The 18796-nt window shown below is 42.0% G+C and overlaps 1 protein-coding gene across 2 annotated transcripts in view; it reads left to right on the plus strand.

Moving 5' to 3' along the window:
• The window catches only part of LOC126249744 (serine proteinase stubble-like), a 241025-nt gene that overhangs the window by 210063 nt on the left and 12166 nt on the right, over window positions 1-18796 (plus strand). For both annotated transcript variants that reach the window (XM_049951422.1, XM_049951423.1), the window contains exons 7-8: window positions 8155-8255; window positions 12107-12375. In XM_049951422.1, coding sequence (XP_049807379.1) covers window positions 8155-8255; window positions 12107-12375 — 370 coding nt within the window. The remainder of the gene's footprint in view (window positions 1-8154; window positions 8256-12106; window positions 12376-18796) is intronic.

Here is an 18796-nt window from a genome sequence, read left to right on the forward strand (position 1 = left end):
CTCTTCGTCTACCCACGTGACTTTTAACAGCCTTTCATCCACTACAGGCAAAAAAAAATCTGTTACAGTATGAATAAAGAGGGGCAGCAGTTCTAGGAGGAATGCAATGCTTCCTGTAGGTGAAAAATGCAGCTGTTCTGGCAACGTCAGTTTAGAGTGAAATTATCACTCTACAGCGGAGTGTGCCCGCGGAATTCGAAGTTCCCGAGTTCGAGTTCGGTCCGGCACACAGTTTTAATCTGCCAGGAAGCTTCAACATTAGTTTAGTTTCATTATTTAAAAATGTGCGTCTCTTCGAAAACTGCATCATCCTTTTAGAAATACTTACCACATCAATAAATGTTCACTTTTTGTATCATTTTGAGACATTTAATGTATTGGAATGAAACGTCACAATTGAAAAAATGCAGGTACAGATTTACATTGAAGAAACAAAAAAATAATACCTTGAAGTTATGGAAATAAGCTAAGAAATGACACAACGTTAAAAAGTTTGCGCATTCTGTCCTGGAAGGAGACTATATGATAACCTTTAGTTCCTTTGCTCTGGAACAGTGTAAGTTAGAAACATTTGTGACTCCGTAAGATTTTTTTGCCACATCGAAACTCAAACACGGAGCCTTTCACAGGCAATGCGTTACCAATGCCCCTGGCCGTACACAACGAACAGATTCAGTTTGCACGTGTCCTTGCTTCCTTCTATACGTTTCAAACTCCTCAGAAGCTCTGGCATGATCAGAACCTCAGGGGGAGACGATGCAGCCGAGAAATGACGTTGACCACAGCCTCAGGGGTGTTCCTAAACGATATTAAGTTACTCTTGAGTGATGTATGCTCTACGATTAACATGTTCGTTATAGCGTGCACTCCACTTAAGTCTAGAATGTCATCTCAATCACAGTTGCGCTGGTGTAAATGAATTCTAGCCTGACAACTACGTTTCACTTCTTTTGATAGTCTTACATAAAAAATTCACTGCCCCGAGAAAAGTAAATGCATACAGGAAAAATAGCTTAAAGGTTTTATCAACAAACTATACCGAACCCATTGTCCTCTTTAATGGCAAAGTGAAGCCAGTCATATAAAGAGATGACGCCAATGTTGTTTCCAAGTAGAGCTGGCAGAGACTGCTGGGACGGAAGGGATGGACGAAACGGAATAACTTAGTATCGAGTGTACAAAGTTTTCTCGGTGTCCAAGCCCCGTGGGGGTTAAGTGAAAACCGGCTCGATAATCTTGTTTATGAGGGGGTCCACATCATCGAAATATTTCATAAAATGAAGCATTGTCCATTGTAAACAGTATATTTATGTCATTTATTTGCTGTACTATTGCCTAAATTCGTCTGCCATGTCATTATCAAGGACATATATTTTAACAATACGCACCATGTCGCAAGGGATGTCGCATGCGAATCAAATTATCAGTCTGCATGTGAAGCCACATATGAATAACAATATGCTTTATATCGAATACAAAAGAAAGAGCAGTAAAATGTGTAAAAGATCTATATACCGTATGACTTGAGGACGAAGACTCCATCTGTTCACTGGAAGACCTCATCATATAATGTGCGAAGCACAACTGAAATTGCGTACTGTTAATGTATGCAGGATGAATCACCTAAACCTTGCACTGCAAATATTGCGGAAGTGGAAAGTGCTACTGATGTGTTGTTTTCACAGAATTAATTGGTAGTCAGGGGCACGTATTGATAGCCAATCAACAGATTGTAATAATATTTAGAAAGTGTATTTTTGGCAAACATACCCTTCTTAAATGGATCTTGCGTTTTGGCATTAAGAAACTAAGAGTAGGGTATATTACAATGTCAGTGGTTTATGTTGCAGGATTCTCGTACGAGTCGTTTACGAGATATTGTATTCTGGGAAGTTCCCACGACGACACTTGTTTGTACCATTCAACCTGCGTAGTTGCTTTTGTAAACTCTCGTCGCTACTTTTGTAAAGGCCTCGTCGGTACTGTTGTGGAGGCCAAGTTGCCACTGTTGTTACGGTAGGCAGAGTTTGTGAGTTCGTGAAACGGCTATGGTGCGGTACACAGTAAGACAGTTTCTCCCTGCCACTATTACACAGCTATAACCCAGGGCATAGGACAACGAAAGCTCTACAACACTAAAACAAATTAGTACAAAGTGAGGTAAGTGAGTTTACTTATCTTTGTGACTAGTTGAGTCATTAATTCTGCAACACTCCTTGTAATATAACACAATTTGTCCTCCATGGCTATGTGGAAACAATCGTAGATAAACTTCACAGTACGTAGCAAATGCAATTACAACAATTCTACAGTTCACTAAACGGCGTTCCCTATCTAAGTCTGCCCTGGATGATGATCTATAATCAAGTGGGCGAGAGCTGCTCCTTTATCTTCCGAGAAGGCTTCTATCCGTTGTCGTGCGGTCATTTGCGGATTTTACTCGGCCGGCAGTTGGCCGAGGCGAAGTTGATATCTTCCTCCTCACCGCCGCCCGTGGCGCTGGTGGAACTCTATGACACTGGCACCAGCTCGCATCTTCGCGCCTCTGGTGCTTTTGTCCTTGCTCTGTCTTGTTCGGACGACACAGCAGTGGCTAGGTACGATGTTGTTATCTCTATTTACATGTCCGCCTCCGGTAGCTGAGTGGTCAGCGTGACAGACTGTCAATCCTAAGGGCCCGGGTTCGATTCCCGGCTGGGTCGGAGATTTTCTCCGCTCAGGGACTGGGTGTTGTGTTGTCCTAATCATCATCATTTCATCCCCATCGACGCGCAGGTCGCCGAAGTGGCGTCAACTCAAAAGACCTGCACCAGGCGAACGGTCTACCCGACGGGAGGCCCTAGCCACACGACATTTCATCTCTATTTACATTGTACTTCTGTGTTCCTTGAGTGCACTGCCACTTGCTAGTCAATTAGTGCGTGACAGTCCAAACAGGAGGTCGTGAGCGGATGATGGGACTTATCAAGACAGAAAAAGCCGACATGCTCATGGTGTACTAGAAGACGTTCCTCTGCAGACTAGAAGGAATCTGTGGTACCAACATGATGGTTGTCCAGCCAATAGTGTACGAAGTACTACGGAATGTCTTCACAAATTGTTTTCAAAGCTTTCGATTGTGTATCGAAAGTGCAGGAAGAATGCAATACGGCGTATTCGACAAGATGTGCCAATGAACATCAACCATCTCGGTAATTATTTATTAAATACTTCGATCAGTTACGTGAAAGTGGTTGTGTAACACCTAGACAACGTAACAGACCTAAACAAGTGACGACAGAAAAAGGGGAAATTAATGTTCTTGCTGCTGTTGCAGTTGATCTGCGCATTAGTTCCAGCGCAGTCCCTCGGGGAAGTGGCATGGATGAGGCAAGTGTCCTATGCGTTCTCTATCGACATAGGTTCCAAGAGCTGCATGCAAACGATTACGAGAATCGTGTTAACTTCTGTATAAGGTGGCGTTAGTACAGGATACTATAGATGTATCATGTATCTTGTTTAGTGATAAAGCCACATTTACCAATCGTGGCCAGGTAACCGCCGAAATATGCACTATTGGTCTGTTGACAAACCCCGTCGGCTTCGTAAGGTAGTACGTCAGAATCCATGTAGTGCAAGTGTGTGGTGTGGGATACTGAACCATCACCTCATAGGCCCGTTTTTCATAGAGGGCACACTGAACGCACAAGTACCGCAGACTCCTAACAGACCATCTTCCACGTATCCTAGAAGACGTTCCTCTGCAGACTAGAAGGAATCTGTGGTACCAACATGATGGTTGTCCAGCCAGTAGTGTACGACGTACTACGGAATGTCTTCACAAATTGTTTTCAAAGCTTTCGATTGTACGCAGACGATATGTACCTCGGCAAGCTTGTTACCCGCATTTGGTGCCTGTAAACTTCTTCCTGTGGGGAAAGCTGAAAGGCACTGTATTCGAGGACATACCAGATATACCCAATGGTGTGCAACGATGTATTACTGCAGCCTGATCGGACATCTCCGCTGAAATTATAGCACGAATGCAGCAGTTGTTCCATAGCAGACTGGAAGCATGTATTGCCACTGCCCGTGGTAATTTTGAACACAACCTGTGATGGTCAGTTGTCTCGTTACCGGTCGAAATCCACATAACTAGCGTATGCACTTGTCTTGTTCTTTAGTGTGTGTTACAACAGATATTATACAAGTGTCAGTGTGGGAACTTTTCAGAATACGGCGTTTCGTAAACGACTCGCACTAGAATACTGCAACAAACACAAATGAATTCTAATTTACCGAACTTTTAGTTTATTAATGTCAATAGCCATTGTTTCATTTAAAAAAGTGTATGTTTGCACAAAAAGTATTATTACAATCTGCTGATTGGCTAACAGTACGAGCCTCTGACTACAAATCCATTGTGCGGCTGGTTCCGGCGGAGGTTCGAGTCCTCCCTCGGGCATGGGCGTGTCTGTTTGTCCTTTGGATAATTTAGGTTAAATAGTGTGTAAGCTTAGGGATTGATGACCTTAGCAGTTAAGTCCCATAAGATTTAACACACATTTTGAACAAATCCATTGTGTGAAACATTAATAGCCGGCCGCGGTGGTCTTGCGGTTCTAGGCGCTTCAGTCCGGAACCGCGCGACTGCTACGGTCGCAGGTTCGAATCCTGCCTTGGGCATGGATGTGTGTGATGTCCTTAGGTTAGTTAGGTTTAACTAGTTCTAAGTTCTAGGGGACTGATGACCTTAGATGTTAAGTCCCATAGTGCTCAGAGCCATTTGAACCATTTTTTTGAAACATTAATAGTGCTTCCTATATCCTCAATATTTGCGGTGCAAGTTTTAGGTGATTCACCCTGTACATGCTTGATAATGACGTGGTAGTCGGAACTGGACAATACCATTGCAAATAGATGACATAAATATACAGTCTGCAATGGAAAATGTCTCCTTTTACTATTCAGCGTCTTCATAGTCAGGAGCTGTCCAAGTGGCATGACCGTTGTGTTTCTCTTATACGTCTTACTGTTAGTGGAGTGACTTCACCTGGGGCGAAATTATCTTGCGAAAGCACACAACACAATACAACCTTCTACTTTCCGCTTGGATACCGAGAATATTTATTATATGGATGTCTCTGTGGAAAACTCCAATACCGCACCAGTTTATAATTTAGAAGGCTGTCTTTATCTAAGAGTGTAATTATTAGAGAGTGAGAGACATTACATATTTATTAATATACTGATGTTGGATAATCCATTCAGCTGTTTTCTTGATACTGCTTAATTACAGGATCTATTTCGAAGTTATACAGTGATCAAAATAAATGTTGCATATTGTTTTATTGTCAATACTGGAAATAATAGGAAACAAAGCTGAGTTTTTTTCTGTCAGGTACAGTTACAAGAAAACAAAAATAAGCAATTTAAACACATTTCCACTTGATAAGAACAAAATAAAAACAAAAATCAAATCTTACAAAAGGTTTCTTCTCACTGTCATATGGCCCAACACATTGTTTATGAAGCAATTAGCCCTCCTCGTAATTGGATACACTTTTGAATGGGGTTAGGCATATTGATTACCATACTGTCCAGGTGAAACTGTCAGATATAGTTCCATTCCTCTACAGCGTCGCCTATGAGGCTCTGTAAGGTCTCTGAAGGGACAGAACGATTGCAAAGCGCTCATTTTAGCATGTCCCATGCATTCTCAGTGGCGATAAGAAATGGATAATATGGAGAACATTCTTTCAGTCTGATTCTGTGTTGCCCTAGGAATGTGACCACAAGTTTGTGACGACGGGGCCGGGCATTGTTGTCCATCAGCGTGAATCCCGCTCCAGTATGTTCACCAAACGGAGCCACAATGCCTGCAAGGATGTCGTCCTGATACTTCTCACCAGTCATCCTCCCATGTATTGCACAATTGGTGTCCTACGGCAATAAATGATTCCACCCCAAAACACGACAGAACTGGGTTGATAATGGTGGCGGTCTGCGATACAGTCACAGGCTAAACTTTGTCCTCGTTGTCTCCAAACACGAACACGAGTATTTTCAGGGTGGATGCTGATACGGGTCTCATCAGAAAAGAGCGTGGCGTCCCATTGTTGCCTAGTCTACACGGAGTAGCTTAGTGCTCATGCAACACGATCCCCTCTGCGAATCCTATTTAGAGATGTACGTTTCAGAGTTCTTCTGGCATGTAATCCTTGTTCATGGAGCCTATTCCGTATCGTTTGTGTTGCCACCTACACTCCTGTAACTGTTTGGAACTGTCACCGTAGACATGTAGCATTGTGTTGAGGGTTTTTGCTTGCTGCTGTACGCAGATATAGCCCCTGCACCTGTTGATTTTGTTCCTCTGCCATTGCTGTGAATATCCTCAACCGCTCCTGCCACTCGAAACTTATTCCATATTCTACAGACATCACCTTGCCTAACAGTGACATTCATTGACACGTCCACTTGTCTCGTTTCCTGCTCCATTAGAATGACTATACTGAGCCTCTGATCATACGTTATTGTTGCCTGTAACATCCTGAAGTAACACAACTCTCGTAATGACACACATCATGAGTGATGCAATCTTTACAGGTAACACGGTTGCCATAGATTGTATATACTGCCCCCTCACGGTAGCAACATGGACTGTGTCTGCCAGAATTACATTACAAACAAACCAATGCATTGATATCATAACGTAATTCTGGACCACAACGTTTAATTTTAAAGTTTCGGCGATATGCAACATTTGTTTTGACCACTGCAATTTCCTCTTCAGACGTTCTTGATGCAGTCCAACTCAGCCGAAACACTGAAGTACATGAAGTTATCCGAAACCTAACCACACCGAAAATCAATTGTACTACTGTAGGCATAAAATATTCCATGTGCGCAAACCAATATCAAGGCCAGATACACAGTAACCGAAGTTTCATGCCTGCTCAATGAAAACTAAGTTATATAGTTTTCGTTGGATAGGCAGGAAACTTTACGTACCTAGAAGTTTCGATTGAACAGGACTGCCATAAGCACATCTGAATGTGAAACTATATAATTTTACAGTCTATCATGCGGATACCATCAATTAAAGAGCTAAATGGATTATATTAACGAATAACAATGGAATACAGCTGAATGCACCTAAAGTTCCATCCATAATTATGAATCTCATGAAAATACGTGTTGGAATAAAGCCACATTATTACAATGCTAGATGGTTGCCCTTAGAACTTTACTGCCAACCTTTTGTAGGATGAATACACGCGTCTAAGTCAAACGCGACGCAGGCAAATCATTCGTTTTATTCTGTGTACCGCGCACAGGGGCTGCTCATTCAAGAAACTGATAGTGGCACTTTGTAGTGTGCACCCGGATGGTAAATCATAGAAACGGTGAGATTTATGCTTCTTCCAAGAACGCGGACGTCGAAGATTTACCCACAGCAAAATGTAGAATAGGTGGAGGCATCAGTTTTTGCTACAGTATACGACAACACAACTAAATAATGCTCTTCTCCTAGTGCCACAAAGCCTAAGTGCTATTTAGGGCTTCTTCAATTACGACTCCCAACCATATCTTATATTTACCGAAAACTTAATGATAACGGGACGATATTTTGTCGGGGTGGTGTAGACACATTAACCATCATTTATCTGCAGTATAGCCAGTACACTTTTACAGTAATGTAATGATATTTCACTTAAATTTCACACCAGCCGCATGGCTCTCAAGAGCAGTGACACTATTTTAAGCAGTATGAAGTCACACGTTTTGCCCTCAGTTGATCATATTTGGAACTTATGGTGTTACGTCTTTTGAATCATTAATCACGTGGACAAAGAATAGGTTCTCAGAAAGTTTCTATCGGTTGTGAGACCAATGCCGGTACTGGTAAATCCGCCCTAAAATTCCCTCGTTGGGAACCGTCTTGCCAAACTCCCAGCTTTCTGCGATTTAGCTGAAAATAACTATGGGATGGATCCCAAACATTACACTTCATTACTGAATAGGACATTTAAAAAAATACTGTAGCCTGTATTTTACTGTTGTACCCTGTACAAGGAACTTAATTTCTGAATCAATTTATCAGCTCTATGAATTATACGTATGTTATTATTTCTCTTATGAGATACTAATTGTTAAAATGTTATTTCTACGCAGATATCTCTGCGACAGTGGCGTACGTCGACGTACCTGCACAAGTGTGGGGCTGCTCTTCTGAACGAAAACTGGGCCGTCACAGCGGCGCATTGTGTAGAGAAGTAAGTATGGTTTTTACTGTCATCCTGAACCTGCCGTATGTGTGTATTATCAACAAAAACTTGAACTCAGTATTCATTTCGTATTCATAGAACACTAACGTCCAGATGCGTATATAAATGAAATGGTTGGTTATGTTGAGATGTTATGATGTCAGAGCGTCTAACAACTGTTTCGAGCAGCTCTTTTCTAGAAAGGGTTCCGCATCGCAGCCGTCTTATACTAATTCAAAATTCAATTGAAATTTCACAGCTGTACGGAAGTATGAATGTAGTGTAAATTTTACGATATAGTTCATTCTTCTGTATAATTCGTTAACAACTCGAGGGTAAGAGAAATGCAGGAAGATGTTGCTTGGTAGCCGAGTTTCAGATGTTTCAATACCGAAAATTTGGTTAGTCTAAATTCTACTTCCTTTGTGGCGTTGCAATTATAGCGAAAGCTTTCGTTTTATTTTCGGGTTTCCTTCAGTCTAATACTAAATTTAGCAGGAAACTGGTTGCTGTAGCTTCCTTTTTCGTCTGACGAAGACGACAGCCGTCAGTTAACTCTCAGTCGCACATGCCCTCTTGTGAAATAGGGTAATTATGCACTTTCTGCGTCTCTCAGACTTCACGAAGACTGTTGGCTACATGATCTGCTAGGTACCTTCATACCCACAGTTAGCATTCTGGGGAGTATATAAAACCATAAGAGACTTCGAGATCTGTGTGCAACCTATTCCCACCGAGTCAACTAATTTCATTTTCTGGGGTATGTCACAGTTACTTCATTTTAAGTTCCTATTAGCTTTTCAAGAAGAAAGGTCATCATTATATCAGAGATTGTGATGTAAGTCCCATGTTAAGCTAAGTGCCTTCATCCAGCGAAGGACAGCGCGATGAAGTTTAAGAACATAATAAGAATAATAATCTTGGCTATATGTTCAATACGTACTTGTCAGAAAGCTAAATAGAACGGAACAGTATCATTATTCTGCCAGCAATGACGTTCACTTTTTCATCGCTTTTTAAATCAATCAAAACGTGCCTAGTCCCCATTTCAACCATAATGTGTTGTAATTTAATGCCCTCCTGAGATGAGAGAGTTTTGTTCATCAATCAGGAATCTGTAATTGTACGTCTAGATAAAAAGATAAAGACGAAATGGATAAAGTCGCTAAGTGGGGCGACGTGGTGGAAAGGGAATGGGGGGCATAAAGTCGAAGTTTGCTTTGGCACCACTTACCCTAGTTACGCCACTGTCAGAGATTCTAGTGTAAATCCCTCGAACTTCACCGCAACGCACAAGAATGTCATTTAGCCATTTACCACGTCTTCAGCGCGCTGCAGCTTCTCGATTCTTATTGGACTCTGGATTAAATATAATCCAACAAGCAACGAAACAAATGCAGTGTTTCCTTTTATTTGTCTAACAGAACATACATTCAAAGAAATTTCGAAGTTCTACAGTCGCTAGAAGTGTGTAAAGATTTTGTATGACACCCTGCTAATCATTAAAATGGCAATACCATGAATGTCGCATTCTACAGACGAGAAATCGGCACAAAGTACTATACTTACTTAGATATACAAATGATTAGCATTTCTGGTCAACCACACGGAGTACACAGGGGGAACTCCATCTATATTATATACATAAAGAAAGATTACACAGCAGATTTGTCATTGAGAAATCGGATTTCACAGGTGGTTGGTTGCAACGGGATAGTATTATGCTTCGTGTAAGAAGTAAATATGTCTATCAGCAGTCAGAATTCGAAAGTGGTTTAACTGTAGCCTACCAAGATTGCGGTTTACTGTTCCTTGATATTGCTGCTAGCGTTGCTCGGGATCCCACGGCTGGAATGCGAATACTGAATCAATACGGTTTAGGAGGGCCGAGGGTCGTATACTGGACGAGCAAAATAAAACTGAACCGGAAATGTTAATAAGATTAGCTCGAAATTGAGCCTTGTAGATGAACAGGAGAAATAACAATATGTTGGAAACTATGATTTCGATGAACCAATCAATTGTCATAGTTTTTGATTTCTTCAAATGAGGCTTGGTTAAGCCTGTCGAGGTATATGAACTCTCAAATACGCGCTACTATACATCAGAAAATCCCCATCAGTACTTTGAAGAGACGTTACATAAACACAAAATCGGTGTTCGGTGCGCAACTTCTGGTGTCTGCATCATGACAAGATACACGTCCAGGAACTGTTTAATCCATAAGGAGTTCAACTCACAGAAGACGAACGACTGTGATGATATTTTCATCAAGACGAAGTAACAGCACACACAGACTCGACAACCTTGTCGCGAGTACATTAGAAGTTCGATGACGGGCGGACAATCAACGGTGGCAGTGTAATATCATGGCCATTTCGATCATCTGATCTCTCTTCTTGTGATTTTTACCCCTGGGCAAACTGAAAGGTAAAGTGTATTGAAATAATTCTCACACACTAGAAGAGCTACAGCAGAACACTGACAATGCCATTGCTGCTGTCTGTCATCAAGAACTGCTACGCATATCTCGCAGTTTGCTAAATCGAGCACAGCGCTGCATCGACGTCAGCGCTGGCCATTTCCATCTTCTATGAGGCTCATTAATAACGGTCAATCCAGCGTCAGTCTTATTGTAAATATTTTCTGGACCAGTTTGGTTTTGCCACCCTATACAACTTAATGCTAGATCTCAAGAGAACCACACGACTAGCGCCCGAAAGGAAACACATGTTGGTAGCTCGGCCGTGAGGGGTTGTACAGCCACGTCACACACCATGAGTGGGGAAATAGGCTTGTTTGTAGCAAGACGAGTATCCGCACGGACAGTGCAACAACATCAGGAGCGCGGCTATTGCTATGGCTTCCCCTGATACGGAAGCAGAGAAAGAGACGCCGACAGCGGTACGTCCTACAACACTGGACACAGTAGTGGCACCGCGTCTTTTCCGACGAGTCCTGTTGCTGCATGAAGCCCAGCACTGTTTGTATCCGTGTGTGGAGGCTTCGAGGAGCTCATGGCCTGGTGGCTAGCGTTACTGCCTCTGGATCACGGGGTTCCACGTTCGATTCCCGTCCGGGTTGGGATTTTCTGTGCCCAGGGACTGGGTGTTTGTGTTGTCCTCATCATTTCATCATCATCATCCGTGACAGTGGCTAGATTGGACTGTGTAAAAGAAAATGGATTGTGTAAAAATTGGGACTTCGTACGGGTGCTGATGACCGCGCTGTTGAGCGCCCCACGAACCAAACATCATCGAACCTTGTCAGATTGCGTTCGCAATCATCTTATAGACCCAGCAGCTATTATTATGCTATAGGATGCCACTATATACGAAACACGATCATCTATGATTCTCAGTCTTAGTAATTTGGACAGGAGGTGTTACATTTCTTTGTGTCTCTTATGTCGCTATAATGTTGTCTTTCAACAAAGTGATTCAAGACCGCATGTTATCCATGCTGTCCTGGCCAGCCAGTTCGCTAGCTCTGTCACCCACTGAAGACATCCGTCCGTGGGTTGCCGAGAGACTAACACGACACCCCTCGTCGGCCACGATGACTGACGAACACTGACGTAGAGTAGAAATAGCATGGAATGATGTACCTGTATCGGTCATCAAAGCTCTATTCGACTCGATGCGCAGCCGAGTTAGAGTCATTTAAATTAAATCGTGTATTCTTCCGACTACAATGAAAACAGCAATAAGTAAAATTTACATTCTACTCTTCCTCGTGAACAATTTTAGTGGTCAGCAGCGTACATACATTATCTGGGCTGCTATATGAACTGGTTCAACGATGAAAGTTAAAGGATAGGTGTGTTTTGTAAAGCGGTGTTGTGTTGTGTGTTGGTGCAGCGTGCCGCCGAGTGACTTGCTGCTGCGACTGGGGGAGCACGATGTGTCCACGGAGGACGAGCCGTACGGCTTCCAGGAGCGGCGCGTGCAGATCGTGGCGTCGCACCCGCAGTTCGACCCACGCACCTTCGAGTACGACCTGGCGCTGCTGCGCTTCTACGAGCCCGTCGCCTTCCAGCCCAACATCATCCCCATCTGCGTGCCCACCGACGACAGGAGCTTCGTCGGCCACACGGCGCACGTCACTGGTTGGGGAAGGCTCTACGAAGGTACGAACCTCTTCTTTCTTTTGCTGCATACATTACGATGTTCCATTTTTTATGTTGCTAGCCTGAAACTGAGATGCTAACTTACACTGATGAGCTGAAACATTATGACCATTGCCCGCCGCGAGTTCTGAATGCCGCCTGGTGATGTTGCGGGCATGTCAAACGGTAGGGAATATACCACGTGGTTATGATTAAAGTGCAGCTTATCACAGAGGTCCTGTGTGGGCTGTAATTGTCATATGGCAGCGAAATTTGGTAGATATTCTAATGCTTTAACGCGGAACCCAATTATGTTGGAAAACAAAATTAGCTCCTCTTTTTGTCACCAGGTGCAAATCTAGCGTCGTGAATGGAAATATTTCCACATGCAATGGATTAGAAACAGGATGTTGGCAGAAAAGATCAATCAAGTGAGAAAGGCATAATTGTGATTTTGTTATTAACTGCCGCTTACACAATTTGTTCACTACGAGCACTGCACACGTCGACGGGATACCGCATCCCTAAAACGACGACATTAACAGTCGCTCGACCGAGCGAGGTGGCACAGTGGTTAGCACACTGGACTCGCATTCGGGAGGACGACGGTTCAAACCCGCGTCCGGCTATCCTGATTTAGGTATTCCGTGATTTCCCTGAATCGCTCCAGGCAAATGCCGGGATGGTTCCTTTGAAAGGGCACAGCCGACTTCCTTCCCCATCCTTCTCTAATCCGATGAGACCGATAACCTCGCTGTCTGGTCTCCTCCCCCAAACAACCCAACCCAACTCAACAGCCGCTCGCAGCTGTTCCGGTGGAATGTGGGCAACTTGTTCCTGCGTACTGACCTTAACATCAGCCAGAGACCGAACGAGTCCCCAGTAAATGCCAAAAGCCACGTGGATTCACATCAGGTGATCTTGCAGGCCATGCATCTGGCAAACTTCTGGAGATAACATGTTGGTGGAAGATTGCATTAACCACATATTTCACTAGACGAGCGACGTGATTTGCTACCCCATCTTGCATGAAAACAGTGGTTTCTAGACAGTTACACTCTTCCATAGCAGGAATCATGTACTGTACAAGGAGGTCTCGATAACGTGCAGACGTCATGGTACACGTGACACGCCCTCTGGTCGTATTCGATTCAAAGAAGAAAGGACCGAGAGTAAGGGGCTTGTGAATCCAAACCACACAGTCATGCACTGAGAATGCAATGGCTCTTCGTGTAAAACACGCTGTTTAACAGTACCCCACATTCGGCAGTTCGGTGTATTCATTGTACCCTGTACTGTAAAATGTGCCTCGTCACTCTATAGAATATTGCTCAAAAAAATGATTCAAATGGCTCTGAGCACTATGGGACTCAACTGCTGAGGTCATAAGTCCCCTAGAACTTAGAACTACTTAAACCTAACTAACCTAAGGACATCACACACATCCATGCCCGAGGCAGGATTCGAACCTAGGACCGTAGCGGTCGCGCGGTTCCAGACTGTAGCGCCTAGAACCGAATATTGCTTAGGCACCTGCCATCAACTTAGATCAGTTCCAAAAGCCGAAGAGCAAATTCAGAACGTTGCTGCGGATCGTGAGATTTTAGTTGCTGCCCCGTCTAGATTTTGTTCGGGTACCAGTGTAAAATGGAGGGCAAAACTTTCTGTGCTGTTGATCATGTCATGGACAACTTTCGAGACACTACACGAGCACTAACACTACCCGGGGAATATTCTGCATGGTCAATTAGAGCAACAGCAGCAGTGTGAATTATTTCACCAGGATAGGTGCCACATCAACTCACCCGTGTTTTCGAATTTCATTACGATCTTCTTTAAACCGTTTAATGACATTGAGCTCCTTCCAGTCGGCAATATTCTCTCAATGCAGCACTGTAATTGTTGGCGTTCACATAAAACAGTTTGACTAGCAGTGCATGGTCTCTCTTCTCGATACTTATACTGTTCACTCATGTTATGGCTTTGTCAAATGACACCGTGGATGTCATACCGCCATTCAAACAATGTACAGCGCCAGATTTGCACCTGGTGACCAAAACTGGAAAGAATTTTTTCCAGAGTAAATCGGATACGCATTAATGTGATAGCATATATACCAAATTTCACTGTCATACGATAATTAAGCCCACAATGCATCTCTGTCTGTAATTTAATTAATGACATTTGTTTTGAACAATTTCACATTTGTTTCCGCAGGTGTGTGCGCTGTCGCAAAATTACCCCTATAATCTATGGCATTAACTTTTTCCGCCGCGCGGGATTAGCCGAGTGGTCTAGGGCGCTGCAGTCATGGACTGTGCGGCTGGTCCCGGCGGAGGTTCAAGTCCTCCCTCGGCATGGGTGTGTGTGTTTGTCCTTTGGATAATTTAGGTTAAATAGTGTGTTAGTTTAGGGACTGATGACCTTAGCAGTTAAGTCCCATAAGGTTTCACACACTTTTTTTTAACTTTTTCCGCTTTCCAATCGTTTGAAGAAATTTTTTGTAAAATTTAACTCTCACACAGAATGGTCTGTCCATATAACTTATTTATATCAACTTACCTACCGTTAGTCTCTTCATATTTATCGGCAGTAGCATAAAATTTCCTATAAATCTACAAACACCTTTTTCCACCTTCAAACCAAATGTCTTTATGACCAACTCAGGTGTAATGCATGTACTTATAGCTTCCAACATTAACGGCAGCACTATGCAAGAACAGCCTGCAGCAGAACAATATGTTGAATGTTCACCCGAGTTGTATTCAAGAATAGAAAGCCACAGGGCGTTGTTGTCACGAAGTAATAACTAAGTCACAAAACTGCCCACTTTTATGGTATTTGATGAAGACATTGTAAGCCGAAAATCAGTTAACTAATACTGCAGAACATCCACAATTTTTACGATTTGATAGCTGTTCTAAGTCTTCGTGCTCATCTAGACTTTGCTCTTCGCATCATCAGTTCGCTCTGAGATTTAGAAATCGTTCCAAGTCAGCGAATATCTGGTTTCTTCTATAAAATTAACATTTCTAAGTACATGCGAGCAGCCGCTAGTCTTGTTCGTTACTGGCATCTTGTCTCCTACACCCGTTTGTTGGGTGTTGAGGACCAACAACGCAATACTGTCACTTGTTTTCTTGACTTCTATATGTGGTGCTCTACAACTAGAAAATTCTGAAGACATGCCATTTTAGAACACGAGCCGTAACAAAACGGTACAGGTTTATAGGGATTGTAGAGGATGTCACGAGCAAAATATTGAGGGTAGGAAACCATGTTCGGAAATGCCATTCAGAGACGTTTCAGTACGTCGAATTTGGCGGAGCCAGCGCCTGCTATTAAACTACTTCTTCAGCAGCCAACTTAGCTTTTACGTGAAACGTGTCGACGACTCTGACAACACCGCCTATGTCAATCGTCGTAGGTAACCCGTCTCTGCTGTCGGAATGGTGGCCTAGCGATAGGAGTAAATTCGACATCCTCGTGCAGCGCTGAATGACATGTGTTCCTATACTCACTTTCTTCCTCAAGACACCCTCTGCAACGCATCGAAGTTTATCGCCATCCGTTTGTTACACACAGACTTAAGCCACTCAGCAGAGTACACTTCTTGTTTTGTCATTTCATTGTTTTCTGTGAAGCAGATACCACTGAAGATGGGCGTGTGCACGATACTAGTTCGGCAACGAAATGTAACAATTATTTAAATAAAAATGAATTTTTAATATACCACGTTTTTAAATAAAACTAAAAAGTGTAAATTTATTTATGTTAGGTCCATACAGATTCCTAACCAAATATAGATAATCCAGAAAATTTGTGATTGTGAATTTTTAATAGCCATAAAAATATTTGTAAGATTTGAAATGAAAAACGTGGGACGCACGCAGAGGAGGTGAAAAATTCTCGCATCAATTACATATTGCAGTCGCCCCACGTTTATCGTTTTAAACCTTACAAGTATTGTCATATCTATTAAAAATTCACAATCACAAATTTTATGGAATATCTGTAAGCAGTTAGGAACCTATATGGGGCTAGGAGAAATTATTTTATAACTTTTAGTCCGATTTAAAAACGTTGCATATTAAAAATTAATTTTTCTTTAAATAATTGTTTACTGTATTTTGGTCTTGTGTGTGTGTGTGAAATTTTCCAGTCGATTTCAAGCATTTTCATGAGATTACAACAGAACCATGTGGCAAATTTCAGGTTTGTTTTAGTTCCCCTTCATTTGACTCAACCAATATAGTGCTTCCTCCTACAAATATCTCACGAAAAGACAGCGAAGCTAAAAGTTAGAGAGATTTTAGATCACAGGGAGACTTACCAGCAATCGTTCTTACCATGAGCATTCCGCGACTGGAACAGGAAAGGGGGGAAATGGCGGTGGTGCACAAAGTACCTTCCGCCACACACCAGACAAGAAAGCAAGTTCTTGCGTTTTCATCAAATTCAGAGCTGTTTTGAAAGTTTTAAGTCTCCCTCCGTCATACATCAGAAAAGATACATAGTTAATACTGCATTGTCGTCCAGGTCTAAGATATGTAAGGCCATATCTACATACAATGCAGGCTAAAGAGCTCTTACGTATTATATAAACACCACGTCACACTGCACTCTAAGCTGGAGAGACAGACTATCGTGTTTAATCTTGCATATGTACCTGCAGAAAAATTATTTCATCTGACTGTCTGTAGGTTAAAACCGTTATTCACTGATAATATCAAGGAACTATTACTATTAATAACATATTAACATCAACTTTTAAAAAAGAGTAAATACAAATGAGTTTACAAAGAACAAACATTATTTTTTTCTTTTATTGATATCATTTATGTACACTCAATTCAGCTTGCATCTAAGTGACACAGCAGAATTTGATGGCCCATATGGAATCGTCCTCTTCTGTATGCGACGTTATTATTTATGTAGAACACAAACAAAGACTCAAAATACTCCTGGTAGACAATGCAGTTATGGCGCACACCATGAGTATGAAGAAACTTTCTTTGCGAGTGAAAGCCTTTGCTAAATTAAAGATGTCACATATGATAGCTGAAACTAGCATTTTTACCCTTGGAAGGAATCGAGACACTGACAGCATATGTCAATAACAGAGCAACAGAGTCAACTTCAAATGATGCTGCAGATCAGCAAGGCAATGCTCGTTAGTTTGTTAGTCACATGTTCCATAGATCATTTGAACATCTTCATTTTTATCGAAATGATATGGAACGAATCAATTTTCAGAATATGTACACATGATTAGTATTAACATTAATGAACATATTATTTTTCAGTCCTGATCATGCAATTACACTTAAAAGCTAGGATTTTTCATACAGGCTACCAATTCTCAAATAAAAATTCTTCTACTGAATAGAAGAAGCTGTCTGCAAGAAATGATTCTAGTTTATATTTAAATCTTGGCTATGGTTCATATTAGACGTTTCATGTTATTAGGCAAATCATAAAATAATTTTGTTGATGCATACTGAACACCTTTCTGTGGCACTGACAACTTTGATAATGGGTAAAAAGACCGTTTTTTTCCTTCTAGTGTTGTACATATGACCTTCACCATTCTTCTCAAATTGTTGTGAACTATTTATGACGAATTTCACTAGCGAATATATATGTTATGAAACTCCTAACACCGAGCGAGGTGGCGCAGTGGTTAGCACACTGGACTCGCATTCGGGAGGACGACGGTTCAATCCCGCGTCCGGCCATCCTGATTTAGGTTTTCCGTGATTTCCCTAAATCGCTCCAGGCAAATGCCGGGATGGTTCCTCTGCAAGGGCACGGCCGACTTCCTTCCCTGTCCTTCCCTAATCCGATGAGACCGATGACCTCGCTGTTTGGTCTGTTCCCCCAAAACCAACCAACCAACCAAACTCCTAACACCTCGATGAATAGCTTGCAAGATGACTGCAGGTGCACACCCCAGACCATTCTTAGCGATCGATTTTGTGCTATCAGTAATTTTTTCCTAAGTTATGAGACATTCCATAATACTGTCACATAAAAATTATTGAGTAGAAGTATTCAAAATATTTACAGGTTGATTCGTTTGTTTCCAAGACTAGCAACTATATGAAGAAAAAAAGTAGCTGAAATTAATTCTTTAATATGCTTCTTCACTTCAAGTTCACATCAATATGTACACGAAAAATTTTGCAGCATTCTACTCCATTTACAGACACCTGTTGAAGTACTACATCAATTGCTGACATGACTCTGTTTGTTTACAGAACTGAACATAGAGTACTTTCTTAAAATTTAGGGTGAGTCCACTTTTGGAGAACCATTTACTAACAATACTTTGAAAAACCTCATTAACAATTTTTTCTGTCGCTTTCTCTTTAGAGAGATCTGTGACAATACTGGGATTCTCTGCAAAAAATAATGATTCTGCTTGATGGATAGTAAGTGA

Source organism: Schistocerca nitens, chromosome 3 (genome assembly GCF_023898315.1).
Source record: "Schistocerca nitens isolate TAMUIC-IGC-003100 chromosome 3, iqSchNite1.1, whole genome shotgun sequence".
NCBI classification, from domain to species: domain Eukaryota; kingdom Metazoa; phylum Arthropoda; class Insecta; order Orthoptera; family Acrididae; genus Schistocerca; species Schistocerca nitens.